The 16,733-nt window shown below is 65.7% G+C and overlaps 4 protein-coding genes across 4 annotated transcripts; 2 read left to right on the top strand and 2 right to left on the bottom strand.

Moving 5' to 3' along the window:
- The first annotated feature begins 2,866 nt into the window (after positions 1-2,866).
- Positions 2,867-5,748, top strand: ANKRD34C (ankyrin repeat domain 34C). The gene is made up of 2 exons (XM_027897205.1): positions 2,867-3,032; positions 3,147-5,748. Exon 2 carries the CDS (start codon positions 3,195-3,197, stop codon positions 4,725-4,727), a length of 1,533 nt encoding a protein of 510 aa, XP_027753006.1. The 5' UTR covers positions 2,867-3,032; positions 3,147-3,194; the 3' UTR covers positions 4,728-5,748.
- A 313-nt stretch (positions 5,749-6,061) lies between these two features.
- Positions 6,062-8,751, top strand: LOC114064290 (transmembrane emp24 domain-containing protein 3-like). Its single transcript, XM_027897203.1, has 3 exons — positions 6,062-6,244; positions 6,887-7,135; positions 7,578-8,751. The coding sequence occupies exons 1-3, from the start codon at positions 6,068-6,070 to the stop codon at positions 7,812-7,814; spliced, it is 663 nt and encodes a 220-aa protein (XP_027753004.1). The 5' UTR covers positions 6,062-6,067; the 3' UTR covers positions 7,815-8,751.
- A 1,013-nt stretch (positions 8,752-9,764) lies between these two features.
- Positions 9,765-12,027, bottom strand: LOC114064283 (gonadotropin-releasing hormone II receptor-like). The gene is made up of 4 exons (XM_027897190.1): positions 11,958-12,027; positions 11,006-11,556; positions 10,390-10,594; positions 9,765-10,261 (listed from the first exon to the last, which is right to left on the bottom strand). Exons 1-4 carry the CDS (start codon positions 12,016-12,018, stop codon positions 9,765-9,767), a joined length of 1,314 nt encoding a protein of 437 aa, XP_027752991.1. The 5' UTR covers positions 12,019-12,027.
- Positions 12,028-13,404: 1,377 nt separating this feature from the next.
- Positions 13,405-14,850, bottom strand: MESP2 (mesoderm posterior bHLH transcription factor 2). Its single transcript, XM_027897189.1, has 2 exons — positions 13,849-14,850; positions 13,405-13,467 (listed from the first exon to the last, which is right to left on the bottom strand). Exons 1-2 carry the CDS (start codon positions 14,848-14,850, stop codon positions 13,405-13,407), a joined length of 1,065 nt encoding a protein of 354 aa, XP_027752990.1.
- Positions 14,851-16,733: the final 1,883 nt, after the last annotated feature.

Here is a 16,733-nt window from a genome sequence, read left to right as displayed (position 1 = left end):
CTGCCCTCGAGACTGTGCAGGCACTGGTGAGATCAAACCCAGGGCTCAGGGCCCTGCACAGAGCTGCAGTTTCTCCAGCAGCCATCCCTGCAGCCCCGTTGCCATGGCATCCTCTGGGATGGCAGGGATACTGGCAAGGAGGACAAGGAGGATGAAGATAGATGGACACATTGGCTCTGCAAAGCCAGGACAGGGCTGGGGCAGATCTGAGGCCCCCTGTCAGCAGACAGGGGCTGTTCCTGCTCCCCTCCATGGAGGCCCCAGCTGCCCAGGATGACTGGCATAATGGAGCTGGTATCACCATGCTCGACCCTCCCTGCTGGGGCATCTCCCTCCCCACAGACACCTAAAAGCTGGTGAGTCTAGGCTGGTGAAGGAGGAAAAGTCCTGGCTGCTCTCCAGCCAGGACCAGCCAGCCTAGGCTCTGGCACAGGGATGACAACTCCCCGGGAGCAGCGAGGGGGGCAGAGGACAAAGGGATGTTTGTGGGGGAGTGTCGGCTCCCCAACACTTCCTTCCAACAATCTCCTACTTGCAATTGCTGAGGCCCCAGAACCTTCCATCTTCCCCACAGCCCCCTCCCTCCTTCCGGCCCTCCTGGGCCAGCCCTGACACACCCTGAGGTGCCCTGGGAGTGGGGCAGACCCTCCTCGACTTGGGGGCTGCAGTGGCTTCCTCTGGTGCTGGAGTAGCAACCCCAATCGCGGGCAGCCCGTGCTCCTCCTGCCACCACAGCTTGTCTTCTAGATTTGTGGGTTTCAGGAGTTTTTTTAAGGAGTTTGTTTTATTAAGGTGTTTATATTATTGTGTTTTAAGAAGTTAAGGTGTTTATTTTCTACAAGTAACCTGGCATCCTCACGCATGGAAAATGGACAGACAGACACATTTTTGGGGCTTTCATGGCCAGTTTAGGCAGGTACTGCAGAGCCTCTGCGTTAACGGTCAGGACAAAGCTGCCATAAGATTTTCCAAATGTTCTCCAATGTGATAAGACTGACTTAATATCTTTGTTGGCTCTGATTCTCCTTGTCATCCTCATCTCTGACTGAAGAACACTGCAATACTAGATTATATTTTATTAATCACAAGAGAAAATTCCTCTAATGTTAACATGATCCAGATCCCTCATGTTAACATGATCCCTCACAGCTGCAATGGCCTGTGGAAGTACAGAGCTGTGGGGGCTATGGTGGTGGGTCAGAGGCATCTGTGACCATTTCCCCCCTCCTCCCAGTTCCCTCCTCCTGCTGGGACTGCTCCAAAAGAGCCACCGAGGAAAGTGGAGGAGGTTGCTGGGAAGCAGGTTCTTGCACAGATGAGAGATCTGGGGTTGAAGGAGATCTGGGGGCATGGGAGGTCCGGAGGGACAGCAGACTAGTGCTAGTCCTGCTCCATCACACTGGCACTGAGGGAGCTCTGCCCGGGGAGCAGAGGCAGGGACCCCAGCTTGCCCTGTAGGGCACAGAGCACTCCAGTGCCCCAGGGGTGCTCTCAGGTGCCCCAGATGTGTGCTCAGTGTCCCCCAGATGTGGGCTCGGTGTCCCCCAGATGTGGGCTCAGACCACAGGGTTACTACTGCCAGAGGGGTCTCAGGGGGTTCCTAATCTCCCCCGGTTCCAAGTGGGGCCCAGCTGTGGGCTCAGACCAGTTTGCCCACGGCAGGGTCCCCCTGGGTCCTGAGACTCCGGTGGGCAGATGCACTCACACCCCACCCCGCACACAGACACCCCCGCGCGGGTGGGGGCGGACGCTCCCCCCTCACACTCCCGCACACGGACACCCACACACCCCCGCGCTCACGGCCCCCGCACACGACCACGCTCCCCCGCAGCCGAAGGTGGGGACACAGACCCCCCCAGCCCCCCAGCACGCGGACACCCCCGCCCCGCCGCTCCCCGCACCCACCCCCGGGCGGACGCGCCGCCCCCCCGCGCCCTCCTCCTCCCGCAGCGCCGGGCAGTGGCACCGGGCAGCGGCACCGGGCACGGGCACCGGCACCGACAGCCGGACACCGACACGGGCACCGGGCACCGGCACCGGGCACCGGCACCGACACCCGGACACCGACAGCCGGACACCGACACGGGCACCGGGCACCGGCACCGGGCACCGGCACCGGCACTGACAGCCGGACACCGACACGGGCACCGGGCACCGGCACCGACAGCCGGACACCGACTCAGGCACCGGGCACCGGCACCGGCGGCAGCCCCGGCACAGGGCATAGGGCAGCGACAGCGACAGCTGGACACCGACACCGGCACCGGGCAGTAGGCAGCGGGCCGGGGGTGGGGGACGTTCCCACCATCACCACCGCAGCCGGGGGCGGCGGCGGGAGCGGGACCGGGATGGCCCCGGGGTGGAGGGGCGCGGGGAGGCACCGGCCTGACGGGGGTGGGGAAGAACCGACGCCCGGGTCTCCCCGGGCTCGAGGGATCAGCATAAGAAGGGGCCGCGGGGAGCTCTCGGACAGGGGGCTGCACCGCTGACGCCTTTGGTGGTACCGGGGGCGATGCCCCGGTGCGAGCACTGACCGCGGGTCAGGGGCTGCAGGGCACCCACGGAGGGCATGGGGGTATGGGGAAGGGCTGGGAGGCTTGTGCCCACCCCGGGGGGATTCTGGGGCCACCGGCTGCCCAGGGCCCCAGGAACGGCCTCAGAAGTGGGACAGGGAGCAGAGTGAAGAAGGAGCAGGGACTGGAGGGAAGCAGGAGAGAGAAGTCAGGGGCAGGAGGAGTGGGGGCCATTGAGAGCAGGGGGTGGGGGCAGCAGGAGCAGGGGGCAGTGGGGGGCAGTAGATGCAGGATGCAGTAGAAACACAGCAGACAGAATGACTGTGGCTGCTTCTCCTTCCCTCCAGCAGAGGGGAAGCAGAAATCCCAGCTCCAGCCCAAGAAGCCATGTGGGATGCTCACGCTGTCTCCAGGGGGCTTCATGCTGTGCCCTCCCAGACCTAGCAGGCCAGTGGAGACCATCAAGAGCTCTCTGATCTCTTCGGGAAACCAGTGCCTCTGGGCAGCTGTCTGCAGGAGGTGGGTGGATGTGGCTGGAGGGGCAGTGGGGTGCAGGGCAGTGCCTGTAGCGTGGCATCCCGGGAAGGCGGGGATGAAGCAGCAGGGCTCACCTCTCCACGGTTCCTCCTGCAGCCACCAGCCACTGCTGCCATCACCCAGCAGCGAGCAGCAGCCAGTGCCATGGATGAGGCGACAGAGCTAGAGCTGGGGAGCAACTCCCTCCTGAAGGCCGTGTGGCTCGGCCGGCTCCGGCTGACCCGGCTGCTGCTGGAAGGGGGGGCTTACATCAACGAGAGCAACGAGAAGGGGGAGACCGCCCTGATGGTGGCCTGCATCACCACCCACGTCGACCAGCAGAGCATTCACAAGGCCAAGATGGTGAAGTACCTGTTGGACAACAAAGCTGACCCCAACATCCAGGACAAGTCTGGGAAAACTGCCCTCATGCATGCCTGCATCCGTGGGGCCGGGGGGGAGGTGGTGTCCCTGCTGCTGGAGAGCGGGGCAGACCCCAGCCTAGAGGACCACTCAGGAGCCTCGGCACTGGTCCACGCCATCAATGCTGATGACAAGGCTGTGCTGCAGCACCTCCTGAATGCCTGCAGAGCCAAGGGGAAGGAAGTGATCATCATCACCATGGACACATCAGCCTCTGGCACTAAGACCACCAAGCAGTACCTGAATGTTCCCCCTGTGCTGGAGTTCAAAGAGAGAGCCCCCCCCGAGGTGGGTGCAGCACCCTCCGATGCCCACTTGAAAAATTCCATCTCAGCACCTTCACCTGAAGAGAAGGAGAGCAGCATTCTCACCCCACACAGTTCACACTCTGGAGACACTGGGGACACCGAGCCACCCTCCCCAGGCCAGAGAGCTGGTACTGCCCGGAAAGCCCAGCTGCGACGGCTGAAGCGGCTGCGCTCGGAGCCGTGGGGTCTGGTGGCACCCTCGGTGCTGGCGGCCTCTGCGCACCGCGATGACACGCATGTCTGTGCTGACGATGAGCTCATCATGGGCATTGGAGACCTCTCGCTCTCCAAAAAGACCCCCCTCACCCGGAGCAGCAGCAGCAAGGGCAGGGACCCCGCTCTCTTTCCTGCGGTGGATGAGCAGGCACCGGGGAAGCTGGCATGGAAAGCCAGCCACGAGAAGAGCCCGGCTGCACACCCGCGCCTGCCCCGCAGCAGCACGGTCCCAGAGGAGCCAGAGAGCACCGGCTCAGCCACCAGCTCGGCCACAGGGACGGACACTCTGCACTGGTGGAGGCCAGGCGCCGAGCACAATGGAGACCTCACTGAGATGGGGAAGGGGCCATCGGAGAGGAGGAAGCTGAGTGGATCCCACCTGGCCTTGCTGGATGGCTCACGAGAGTCTCCCTCCAGCAGTGCCGGCACGTCACCCAGCACCGTCCGGCGCCGACCGCCTGGCTTGCTGGAGAGGCGAGGATCCGGGACCCTGCTGCTGGACCACATCTCCCACACGAGGCCGGGATATCTGCCCCCGCTGAACGTGAACCCCAACCCCCCGATCCCCGACATCGGCTCCAGCAAAGCTCCCTCCCCGCTGGCTGCCGGGCTGAAGCCCCTGGTGCCCCTCGCACCCAGCTCGCCCAGGCGGGGCGACCTGAGAGCCCCCAGGAAGCTCCTCCGCAGACACTCCATGCAGGCAGAGCAGATGCGGCACCTCTCCGATTTTGAGGAGGTTGTGGCCCAGTAGCTGTGTCACCATTTTCTTCCCAAATCCATGCTGTCCCTGCAGAAATGGAACAGTCCCACATGGGACTGGCTCCGGGGACACACTGGTGGCCGCAGGGGTCAGACCCGAGCCCAGGGGCTGAATCAGGAACGACCAGCTGGGAGGCCAAACCCAGACCGTCTGAGATCGCCGGGCTCCGTGCCAAGGATCCCGTCTGCAGTTCCCTTATTCCTCACTAGTTACAATCCACTTTTCGTCCATTCCGCTCGTTCTGACACAGAATTCCCCACGGAGCCCACAGCAGTGATCTTTGGGGCCGAACGTTCATGAAGTGCCTTCCAGGAGGGGAAGGGGCTCAGCGGTGCGGGGGCTGGAGAAGTGGGAACACTTCCCCCGGCAACGGACCGTGTCGGTGCCCCCCCGGAGCGGGAGAGGGAGACAATCCTCCACCCCCGGGATTCCCGAGAGCTTCGGAGCTCCAGCAGCTGAGCTCACCCGGCACCGCGGTTCTGGACCGGGATGGTCTCGTCTCTGAAGCGCCTGAGGTTCAGGAGGTTCCTTGCCCACCCCTCCGAAAAGCTCTAAGCGCTGAATTCCCGGGCAGGGATTCAGGTCCCAGCCCGGCTGAATGGGAACCCTCTGCCGGCGGCGGGGGAGCCGGGATGCCAAGTAACCGAGGATGGCACGGGCTGACCTAAGGGGTTCATCTACCGGGAAAGTCGCAGGCGCCGCGCCACAGCCAGGACCCCGCTCTGCTGCCCACCCTGCACAGGGAGCGCTCCTCACCCCATGCCTCGTTCCACGCTCCGTGTGCCGTGGGCCGGCCGTGTGCTGTGGTTGCCGACAGATTCCATGATTCCATTAACGAATTTATTTACAGGAGTCCGTGTGTGTAGTGGTGCAGGGGCAGGTGCCGCGGTAACACCGTGTTCCTGCGGGGACTTTTTCACGATCGCTGCGTTAATAAAGCTTCGCCGTTGGATGGAGAGACTCATGGCGCAGGGATCCTGAGTCACCAGCCGGCTCGGGGGGTCTCCGGGAGCGCCGACGGGATCCCCGGGGGATTCCCGGAGTGGCCGGCGCAGAGATGCCGGGCGGTTCCCAGAGTGCCGGGGTCGCCTGGGGTGGTCCCGGGGTACCGGTGGGTGCCCGCCCCGGTGCCGGAGGTGCCGCCCCCGCCCCGCCCCGCCCGCAGCGGAAGCGCCACGTCAGGGGGGCGGATCTCGGGGGCGCTGCCGGTGCCGGTGCCGGTAGCGGTGCGGTGCCGGTGCCGGTGCGGTGCCGGTGGCGGTGTAGTGCCCCTGGCGGTGCGTATCGCGGTACCCATCGCGGTGCCCATCGCGGTGCCCGTGCGTGTCGCGATGCCGGGCGCGGTGCGTGGCGCGGTGCGTGGCGCGGTGCGCGCACTGTGCCTGGCCGCGTTCCTGGGCGCTCTGGGGACCGGCGGGACGGAGCTGACGCTGGAACTGCCCGACAGCGACCGGCGCTGCTTCCACCAGGAGCTGGAGAGCGGCATCAAGTTCACCCTCGACTACCAGGTACTGCCCTGACTGTGCCCTGCCGATACCCCCTTGCCGTGTACGTGCCCCTAACCTGCTTGCAGCCCTGCATGCGCCCTGCCTGCAGCCCATGCCCCTGCCAGCAACTCCCTGCCCATCTCTGCCTGCACCCCCCTTGTGCCCCATCCCAGTGCCCCTGCCTTTGTCTTGTCTATGCCGATGCCCCTGCCTGTGCCCCCTTGCCTGTGCCTTCCTGCCCACACCCCTGCCCATGTGTGTGCCTGTTGCCCCTGCCCATACCCCTGCCCCGAGCCCTGCAGAGCCTCATGCAGGACTGCAGTTCCCCCCTCCCGTGCGTATCCCAGTTCCCCTCGTGCTGCGCCAGGAGCTGTTCTCAGCCCCAGCCCTGTGATCAGCAGTGTCCACCTGGGAGCCAGGGCTGGGATGTGCCTACAGCAGCCATGGGAGTCCCTGACCTTGGCCCTGGGAGCTGGCCCTGTGTTCAGCCACCCTACCTGAGCTGCTGGCACCGGGGGGCACAGCTTCCCCAGGCTCCCCTGGCCTGGGCCCCATCCCGTGGGCACGGTGCCCACTGGCCTCTCAAACAGCTGTGGGGCCGGGCAGGGGCGGGGGGCCCTCGCCACGTCACAGGGCAGGTGCCACCTGTACCTCCCCGTGCAGGTGATCAGTGGGGGGCACTATGACGTAGACTGCTATGTGGAGGACCCCAACGGCAAGACCATCTACCAGGAGACCAAGAAGCAGTACGACAGCTTCTCACACCGCACCGAGGTTAAGGGTGTCTACACCTTCTGCTTCAGCAATGAGTTTTCCACCTTCTCACACAAAATCGTCTACTTCGACTTCCAGGTGGGCGATGAGCCGCCCATCCTACCCGACATGAACAACCGCGTCACTGCCCTGACACAGGTAGGTCTCGGGAGGGAGGGAGGGACAGAGAAAGGTCCTGCTGCAGCTCTCAAATGGCCTCACAGAACGGCAGTTGGAGGCTCATCCCCCTTCCCCTCCACCAGATGCAGAAGTGCCAACCGCCAGCCCAGAGCCCCACCACATCCTCTGCCTGGGACAGGGGCGCTCTGCTGGCTCTGGGCTCCCCCAGCTGCAGCACCCGCTGTCCATCCTGCAAGAGGGAATTGCATCAGCCATTCCATCCCTGGGTGTGAGCCCCTGGGCTGGGCACCCCGGTGCCCCAGCAGGGCTCTCGGCTCTGCCCCAGTGCAGAACTGCTCTGGGTGGGATCCGGCGGGGAACTGATGCCACAGGCACTGCTGTCCTGCTCTTGGGGCTCTGTCCTGCTCCCTCAGCCGTGCCATGTCAGGAGCGACGGGGCACCTTTGTCCTTGTCCCCCAGATGGAATCCGCCTGCGTCACCATCCACGAGATGCTGAACTCAGTGATCGACTCCCAGACCCACTACCGGCTGCGGGAGGCCCAGGACCGGAGCAGAGCCGAGGAGCTCAATGGCCGTGTCTCATACTGGTCAGTGGGGGAAACCATCATCCTCTTCGTGGTCAGCATCGGACAGGTGATGCTGCTCAAGAGCTTCTTCACCGAGAAGAGACCTGGCAGTGGCGGGACCAGCACCTAGAGCTGCTGTGTCTGTGCCTGAGCAGAGCGGGGAGCGGGCTGGCAGCGGCCCTGGGCTCGCGCTTTCCCTGCGGTCTATGCTGGAGGCGGGAGCAGGGGGTGACGCTGCTGAGCCGGGGGGACAGGGTGGACGTGGACACCCAAGTACAAGCATCCCCCCGCGTTACCTTCCACTTCCCATTGCCCACCTTGCTGCCCTGTCCCCTCGCCTGGCCGCCCTGTCCTCACTCTCTGGCTCTGCTGAGGAGCGGGTGGGTGCCCTGGACCAGTATCAGCACTGACACTGGGGGACCCTCAGAGCCCAACATGACTGCAGTGGCCACGAGCTGCCCCTCAGAGCCCTGCCTGGCCAGCGAGGGGATGGGGCAGCTCTGGCCCACCTGGTGCCCACCTAGTGCCACCAGCCCGAGGAGAGCTGCCCATGGGCTGGGAGTCTCTGTCTGCACCCCGATTGTCCCAGGGTGGATAGCACACTTCCAGCAGCGGAGCCACAGCAGCAGCAGCAGCATCCCAAGAGGGGAGATTTTTTGCTGGGTGGTCCTGGGCTCTACCAGCCCCTCCCCTCGAAGCATTTCTCAGGCCAGCAGTGTTTGGTTTGCCCCTACCAGATGGTATTTTCATACTCACACGAGTCCATACCTGGGACTCAGCCCCCCGCCCACCCCCCCACACCCTGCAGAGATGTGCCAAGGAAGCCCCATCCCTGCCCCAGCAGCATTGGGTACCCCCACTCCGTTGGAACTGCAGCCCCCTATTCCCTAGAGCCCCACAGAATGGACACCCCCAGGAGAGCCCTGGGGTGAGCCCCCTGTGCAAGAACACTGGTCTGTGCAAGACCCTTGGTGGCCTCCAGCCCTCAAGCAGGTGTGGGATCCCTCCCCAGGGCTGGAGCAACTCCACTGGCCTTTGCCACTTCCAAATAAATCCCTGCAAGCATGGCTAGCACTTCTGTTATTGGGCACCGCTCCTGCCTGCCTTCCTGCTTGACCTGCTGCCTGCCCCCTGCCTGCACCAGCCAAGCCTGCTCCTGGCCCGGGAGCAGAAGCTGGAGAGATCCCTCGGCAGGAGCAGCCCCACGAGCGCTGCCCCAGCGTGAGGCCACCCTGTCAGTGGTTTGGAATCGGCGTCCCACTGGGCAGGGGGGACCAAGGGCCTGAGGGAGCCCAGTACCCCACTGCAACGGAGCAGGGACCCCCAGGCAGAGCTCAGCTCTGTGGTCCCTTCCTCAAGGCCAGGGGGATGCCGTGGTCTGTCCCTCACCCAGGCATCACTCCTGGTGCCATGGGAAGGGCTCAGCTCAGGATGCAAGAAGGAGTAAGGGGCCCAGGCACCCACAGCCCCCTCCCAGCCCTGCAGGCGTCAGGAGCTGTGCCACCTCCAGTGTCAGCGCTGGCCTTGGAGCAGCTGCTGCGAGCAGGAGCACCAGCCCTGTGTGCCTCCCGACAGCCTTGGGCAGGAGCCAGGAGCTCCTGTTTGGAGCAGAGCCAATGGCAGCAGCACTCTGAGACTGCCACCAGCTCGATGTCACTGGCAGGGACCAGGCCCCCCACCCACTGGGACCAAGAGCCCTCCAGGGACGAACAGGGAGGGCAGTCCCCAGGCCAGCCTGCAGGTGCCCTTGAATCTGCTTCTTCCTGAGGACCCTTGAGCCCTCCTTGGTGGAGTCAGAGGCACCTGTGACCCCAGTGGGACAAGGCTTTGGGGACCCCAGCTCAGCTCCCAGACAAGGAACACAGGAGGGACTCGAGGTGGCCATAGGACACTTTATTGCTGTGTGGGGCACAGAGAGGGGAGAGGGAATGGGGGGCACCCCTGCCAGCCTTGAGCCCACAGAGATGCTTTGGGATGCATAAAGGAAGCGGCAGTGACCCCATCCCTGCTGGGCCTGTGCTGGCCTAGCCATCTGCTGCTGGACCCCCCTGCCCTGAGCACCCCAGGGGTTGTGTCGGTCTCACAGGGAGCTGCTGTGGCAGGTGGCATCCCCAGTGGCATCCCCGGTGGCATCCCCAGTGGCATCCCTGGTGGCATCCCCGGTGGCATCCCCGGTGACCCCTCGGGACCCTCGCGCCCCTGGGACTCCCCGCTTGGGTGGCAAGGAGGAGGCTGAGCAGTGGAAGGAGCCAGTGGCTGGAGAGGGGGGCTGGGTTGGGGGGCTGCGCCCACAGGGACAGCCCCAGCCTCCCCGAAGGGGGATGGTGAAGAGCCCGTAGGTGATGGGGTCCAGGCACGCGTTGAAGAGGCCAAAGATGAAAAGGATGTGTGTGAGGGCAGATGAGACCCTTTTCTCCACAGCGTGGGGACAGAACCAGTGCCAGAGCCCCAGCAGGTAGTAGGGTGTCCAGCAGAGGATGAAGGAGGAGACGATGACCAGGCTCATCCGCAGCATCCGCAGCCGGGCCCGGGGGATGTTGTTCCTGGAGCACCGCAGTGACGCGTCTCGCGAGGAGACTGGGGGGGCACAGCCTGTGAGGGGGAAATGTGGCTGGGACAGGGACCCCATACACTGGGAGAGGGTGAGGAGATCCCTACAGAGCCCCAGCCAGTGGGGGTCACATCCTGTGGTGCCCAGAACTCACAAAGGCCGGAGCCCATCCGGCGGGAGATCTCCAGCAGGATGCGGATGTAGCAGCAGACCATGATGAGCAGCGGCAGCAGGAAGAGGCAGGCAAAGCCCACCATGTTGTAGAGGGTCTCGTGCCACGGCTGGGGGAAGCTGCCACGTGTGGTGCACTGGGTGAAGTTGTGTGGGGGGCGCAGGGTGACTGTGCGGAACAGGAACAGCTGGAGATGAGAGAGGTGGGCCGGGGATGTTGGGGGTCTGCACCTCCCCAAGGAAGGGAGAGCATCAGAGGCCAAGGCAGGGACCCTCAGAGCCTGAGGGACAGGCACAGCCTGCCTGGTAGGACCCAACATCACCCCTCCATTGGCTCTGCTCCCAACTGCTGGTGGTCCAGAGGGCACCTCAGGGAGGGGGCAGAGCTGGGGGTCACTGCCACAGCCCCTCTGTTGACCCTCCTCCATCCCCATCACACGGAGCTCTCCAACCCCTCTCCATCCCCCTCCCACAGGGCTCTCCAACTCCTCTCTACCCCCGTCCTGCAGGTCACACAGTGGCACCGAGGCACTGACTGTGGCCGGTGTCAGCAGCCCCCCAGGAGGCAGCACAGGGGCTGGGGACAGCAGGGTCAGTACCTGTGGCACGGCCAGCCCCGCGCTGAGGATCCAGGCGACGTGCAGCATGGCGCGGTTGCGGGCGCGGGCGCGGGCGATGGCCAGCGGGCGCAGGATGGCGGCCTGCCGGTCCAGGCTGATGACCACGGTGACGAAGGCGGAGGCGTACATGGCCAGCAGCCGCAGGTACATGAGCAGGCGGCAGGCCAGGTCGCCCGCCCGCCACTGCAGCGTGATGTTCCAGATGGCGTCCAGCGGCATCACCGCCACCGTCACCAGCAGGTCGGCAGCGGCCAGGTGCTGCAGCAGCAGGCGGATGTGGGGGCGCCGGCCGCCCCCCCGGCCCCCCGCCACCCGCAGCACGGCCAGGTTGCAGCCGGCCGAGAGGGCAAAGAGGGTGAAGGTGATGGCCACGCGCGCCTGGGCGGCAGGGGAGAAGGTGGGCAGGCGCAGGGGCTCCTCGCCGTTCTCAGCCGGGGGGCTCCAGGCACAGCCCCGCTCGGAGGGCACGGTGCCGGGGGGCTCTGCGCTGGCGTTTCCCACTGTGGCATCTGGGTCTGCGTGGCCCCTTCCTGCCACAACTGCAAAGGGGCGGTGGCAGCCCTGAGGTGGGAGCTCCAAGGGGACAGGCCACGCTCAGCACTGGGGGTCCTGTCCCCCAGAGCCCCTGGACAAAGGGCCACAGTTCCAACACCACATTCCTGAGCCCAGCTCCATGTGTTCCATCCAGAGCTGCTCCCTGCATCCTGCTGCTGCTCCTCCAGAGGCCCCCCCCACATCTCCAGGGTACAGGGGTCCCTGGCACCAAGCAAGGCAGAGGGAGGCAGCCACAGCTGACCCCAACGCACTCCCCACCCCGGGCCATTCCTGCTGTCCCCATCCCCTGCCCAGAGTACAGTCCTGCCTAGGATAAAGACCCCCTTGCCCCATGCTGACCTGTGGGGGACCAGACATGCCATTTCCCCCACCTCACCTCCATCTGGGGTGTCTTGTCCAGCATCCCCCAGCCAGGCCATGGCAGGACCGGTGCTCATGTGCTGCCAGGGCTCTGCACCGAAGGCTCCCGCATCTGCCCTGGGGCCCGAGGGGGAGCGGGCTGGGGACCAGAGCGGGTACTGCTGCAGGTACTGCCAAGCACTGGTGCCTGCAGCTACTGCTGCCGGTGCCGTGAGGTGGGTGCCCTTGGCTGCCCGGAATGGTCCTTGACGTAGCCGGGAGCCTGGAACAGCACGGTCCTTCCCTGCCGCCCACGGTGCACAGACGTGTAATGTGCACGGTGCTCACACACAGGGACGGACAGCAGGACATGCCCCACACCTGTGGGATGGAGACCCCCAGCCCAAGGGGGGACCTGCTCCAGACCCCGGTCTGAGGGGTGCTGCCAGTGCCCCCCAGGTCTGGCACTGCTGCCGCCAGGGCCGGGCATTGGGTTGCACAGGGGCTCCTCATGTTGAGGTACAGCATTTGGGGGTGGCCCAGACATCCACAGGTCCCTCCTGCCAGCCCTGCCACTGCCAGCTGCTCCCTCCAGCTGTGGCCATCACCATGGCTGGAGTGTGTCCCAAGGTCCCTTCAGCCCTGGCTGGAGTGCATTGGGGCGGGGGGGGTGGGGGGATATGCAGCCTGGGAGAGGGTGGGGGGCCTGCTTTGCACCTCAAAGGTTTGCCCCCACATCCCCCTCCCCTCGGCAGAGGCATTTAACTTCATTATTGAGTCCTTTCACACTCCATGGGGCTCATTAATACCCCGTCCCCCACCCCAGACCCTGGCGTGGGGGGAGAGCCCCCCCCCCAACACATTAGCACCCGGCTGCTAGGTCCCACCACCGTCCTGCTAATGGGGATCCCAGACCTCGGGTGGCAATCAAGGGGCTGGGGACAGAGGGGCCCTGTTGCAGCCCCCCACATTCTCCTCCCAGTGGGGTCTCCAGCCCATGGGCTCAGGCCCAACCTCACACTAAGTTGGACCCCAAATCCCTCCATTTTACTCTGCAATGGAGGGCTTCCAAAGGCCCAGAACCACCAGGTGGGAGGGCTGGATCTGGAGGGTGTTGGGGACCCTCACCCTTCCCTGGCCAGGCGTCAGACCCCAGGGCAGGGTGGGTCTGTCTTGAGAGCCCCCCCTCAATTGCTCTCCCAGATGGTGCCTGGCTGCCCTACAGCCCAGCAAGGGCACCCTGGGCACACTGAACCCCATCCCGTGCCCAGCTCCAGGGAACATCCACTTGGACACACAGGTAGGGCACAAAGGTTTATTCACGTGCAGCCGTGGCCACCCGGCGCATCCCGCACAGCTCTGGGCTCCAGCGCGGGCAGCTCGACCCGCAGCTGTCTGAGGGCTCACAGGTGTCCTCCAAGCAGCCGGGGTCTGGACAGGCCCTGTGGGGCAGCGGGTGCTCCGTCCTCGGTGGTTTGTCCAGGTCAGTGCAGGGGCTGTGGCGGGAGCAGAGCCTCCAGCAGCGAGAGCAGGTCTGCAGAGAGGTCCTGGGGAGCAGACGGGAAAAGGGTGAACAGGGGTCCAGGCAGGGCTAGAGGTGTGGGGATGACAGCCCACCCCCTGGAAGGCCTCCCTGTCAGGGACAAGTAAGAGCATGACCTCCGGTCTGTCTCGACTGATGGGACCCCACAAACGAGAGGGAGGGAAGCACCAGGAAGGATGGGACAGGCTGGGGGACCCCCTTAATCCACCTCAGGGAGCAGGAGTCACCTCTCTGTTCCCTACCCTAGACAAGGCTGTTGTTACCCCAAAACCAGCTCCTGTACTGCCTCACACCAAGAGGAACCTGAGGCCATCCCAAGGGGTGTCGATCTCTGCCATGAACCAGCCCCATTCCCAGAGTCACCCCAACCCCTGCCAGCACATACCTGGGTGACTGTCCCTGCTCCCGTGAACTCCGGCAGCACCAGCCCCGCGTCCAGGAGTGGATCTGGGGGGGCCTCAGCCCCTGCGCAGTGGGGAGGGGTCAGCCAGGGGGACTTGGTGGAGGCGACAGCCCTGTGCAGCTCCAGAGAGGTCTCCACTGCAGGGATGTAGGGGGGCGACCCCCAGGTATCCATTGCGATGTGAGAGACCCCGAGCACCTCTGGGGGAGTCCCTGTTGCAGGGGTGTAGGGAGGCGACCCCCAGGTCTCCATCCCTATGCTGGGACCCTCAAATACTTCTGGGAGGGTCCCTGTCACAGGGATATAAGGGGGTGACCCCCAGGTCTCTAACCCTGTATCCGAGCCCCCAAACACCTCTGGGGGAGTCCCCGCAGCAGAGCCAAAAGGGGGCGACCCCCAAGGCTCTGTCCCCATGCCGGGAGCCCCGTGCAGCTCTGGCGGGGGGCCCGCCATGCGAGGTGACACCCAGCCCACAGTGCCGGGGGATGAAGCATCCCGGGGGTCCGTGTCCTGGCAGCACCCCAGGCCCCGGGGGCAGAGGGGGCAGTGTCGGGGGGCCGGCGCCCCCCGGCCGAGTCCCAGCAGGGCGGAGAGGTGGGCGATGTAGCGGGTGGCGAGGCGCAGGGTCTCGATCTTGGTGAGGGTCTGCCCGGCGGGCGCCAGCGCAGGTGGCAGGTAGTGCCGCAGCCGCAGCAGGGCCTGCGCCAGCCGCCGCATCCGCAGCTTCTCCCGCTCGCTGGCGCTCTGCCGCGGGACCCCCGGGCCCCCGCCGCCCCGCGCCCCCTTCCTGCCCCGGGGGCGGAGGGCGGCGTGCCCGCGGCAGGGTCCCCGGGCGGCAGCGGGGGACGCGAGGCCGCAGGAGTCGGGCGATGCTGCGGGCGAGCTGCTGCTGTAGCCCAGGGTGTCCGGGGGGCCGCGGCAGCCCCAGTCCTGCAGTGGGGCCGTAGCGGGCAGTGTGTGGCGAGGCGCTGCGGAGTGGGCCATGGCGGGGCCGGGGACAGGGAGCCGTGTGCCGGGAGCTCCCGGCTGTCCGGGCTTTATGCCGGGCCAGAGGTGTGAAGCGTCACCTTCGTGGCTGCAGCACTTCAAAGGCCGGGGGACGTGGTGGGGGGGGAACCAGGGGGCCGAGGGACGCGGCTGTGAACGCGGGGTGACAAATTTCACCCCAGAGGTGTGAGGCTGCTCTGAGCTGCCCACCCTCGGCACCTCGCACCCCCAGCGCTGGGATGGGGATGGGGCTGGGACCCACATGGGTCCTGCAGTTCTGTCCTGCACAGGGGCTGCCGCGGGACTGCAGCAGGGTGGCCGTGAGTCTGCTGGGAGTGGCTGCAGTGGGGCAGCAGCAGGATCTGCAGTGGGGTTGCAGTGGGGTGTTCTGGGGCTCTGCTGTGAGGCTCTGCTGAGACTGCAATGGAGTTTTCAGTGGCTCTGCAGTGGGGTGTCCCTATGTCCCCCCATAGCATGACCCCAGCCGGGCATCCCTGCTGTCCCAGTGGCTTTGTGGGACTCCCCTACACCCGGCTTGGGGGTCCTGGTCCGCCACTGCCCACATCAGCCAGGACCCCGCGGGCCTGCCTGGTGATGGCAGTGGTGGGGCAGCGAGTGCCGAGGGCCGGGGTCGGGGCTGGGAGGGGCCCCCCCGCCGCGTTCCCAGGCCCCACAGGTGTTAGGGCCGGCGGGTGCGAAGGTTTCCCGGGAAACGGCTCCACCGAGGGACGGAAAATCCATCAGAGGGCGAGGGACACCGGCACGGCACGGGACCCCAGACTGGGTGTGCACTGCCTGGGGATACAGCTAGGGGCACAGGACCCCACAGCTCAGGGGTTCGGAGGGGGCAGGAGACACCCACCCTCCAAAACGGGGAGACACATCTGAGAAGTGCCCAGCGCTGCCCCAATACGGTCAGAGACAGTCCGTGCCGACCCCATTCTGCACCCGTCCCGGAGTGGAGGTACAGCGGGGGTCCGGAGCAGCCTGGCCATGGAGCGTGGAAGGGGCTCTGGAGGAGCTCTGCACCCCACAGCCCAGCCTTGGCACGGCCCCTTCCCGCTACCCGGCCTCGCTTTCCCCTGCGCCCCCCCGCCCAGGCTCCCTCCTGGGTCTCATTATCTGATGAGCTCCCAGATAATGAGTTCTGCACCCGCCGCAGCCGCTTCCCACCTCCCTGTTTGGACAAGTGCTGGAGCGCGGCTGGGCCAGGGCAGCGCCGGCCGCGGGGTCACAGCCCTCGAGGGACACCCTGCAGTCCCTTGCCCTGAGGGGCAGGTGGGGCCTCCACATCCCTCCAGTCCCTATCAATGGAGCAAGGCCCTGTGGGTCCCCACATGCCTCAGCTTCTCTGGAGACGTCTGGGGCTGCATCCCGTGGGACTGGGGAGACAGAAGCAGAAGGGCAGAGCAGGATGTCTCTGGGAAGGGAGAACCCCGACCTCCCTGCCCAAACACCCTGCACTCCCTACACCCCCTGCCCCTTCAGGCCCTCCATCTAAGCCAGAGCCCACCCAGTACCCCCGGTCCCGGGGCTGGGAGCTGGGCAAAGGACAGGGAGCTGTGGGGACCCTGCTGGGTGCCAGGGCTGGCGGCTTGGGGTCCCGGCACTGGAAGGTCAAGTCCTGGATACCTGCTGCGGTGCAGGGTGACACGGTGCGGGGTGACGCGGTGCAGGGACGCGGTGCGGTGCAGTGCGCGGCTGGCGGCACGTTAGCATCTCTCACGGCCGTGTGAATGGGTCCACACACACTTCCCAGCGCCAGCAGCGCCAATTAAGGACCAAAGGAGTCAGATCTGACACTTCTGCAAATGGGGCCGGCATTCCCAGGCTCCCGCCACGGCCCGCCCGGTGCGGGGAGTTGGGGGGCTCGACCCCTC

Source organism: Empidonax traillii, unplaced genomic scaffold (genome assembly GCF_003031625.1).
Source record: "Empidonax traillii isolate 1590-97213 ecotype Southwest subspecies unplaced genomic scaffold, ASM303162v1 scaffold532:size433792, whole genome shotgun sequence".
Taxonomy (NCBI): domain Eukaryota; kingdom Metazoa; phylum Chordata; class Aves; order Passeriformes; family Tyrannidae; genus Empidonax; species Empidonax traillii.
Note: the sequence above shows the minus strand (reverse complement) of the source record. Positions and strands in the feature narration are given on the sequence as shown.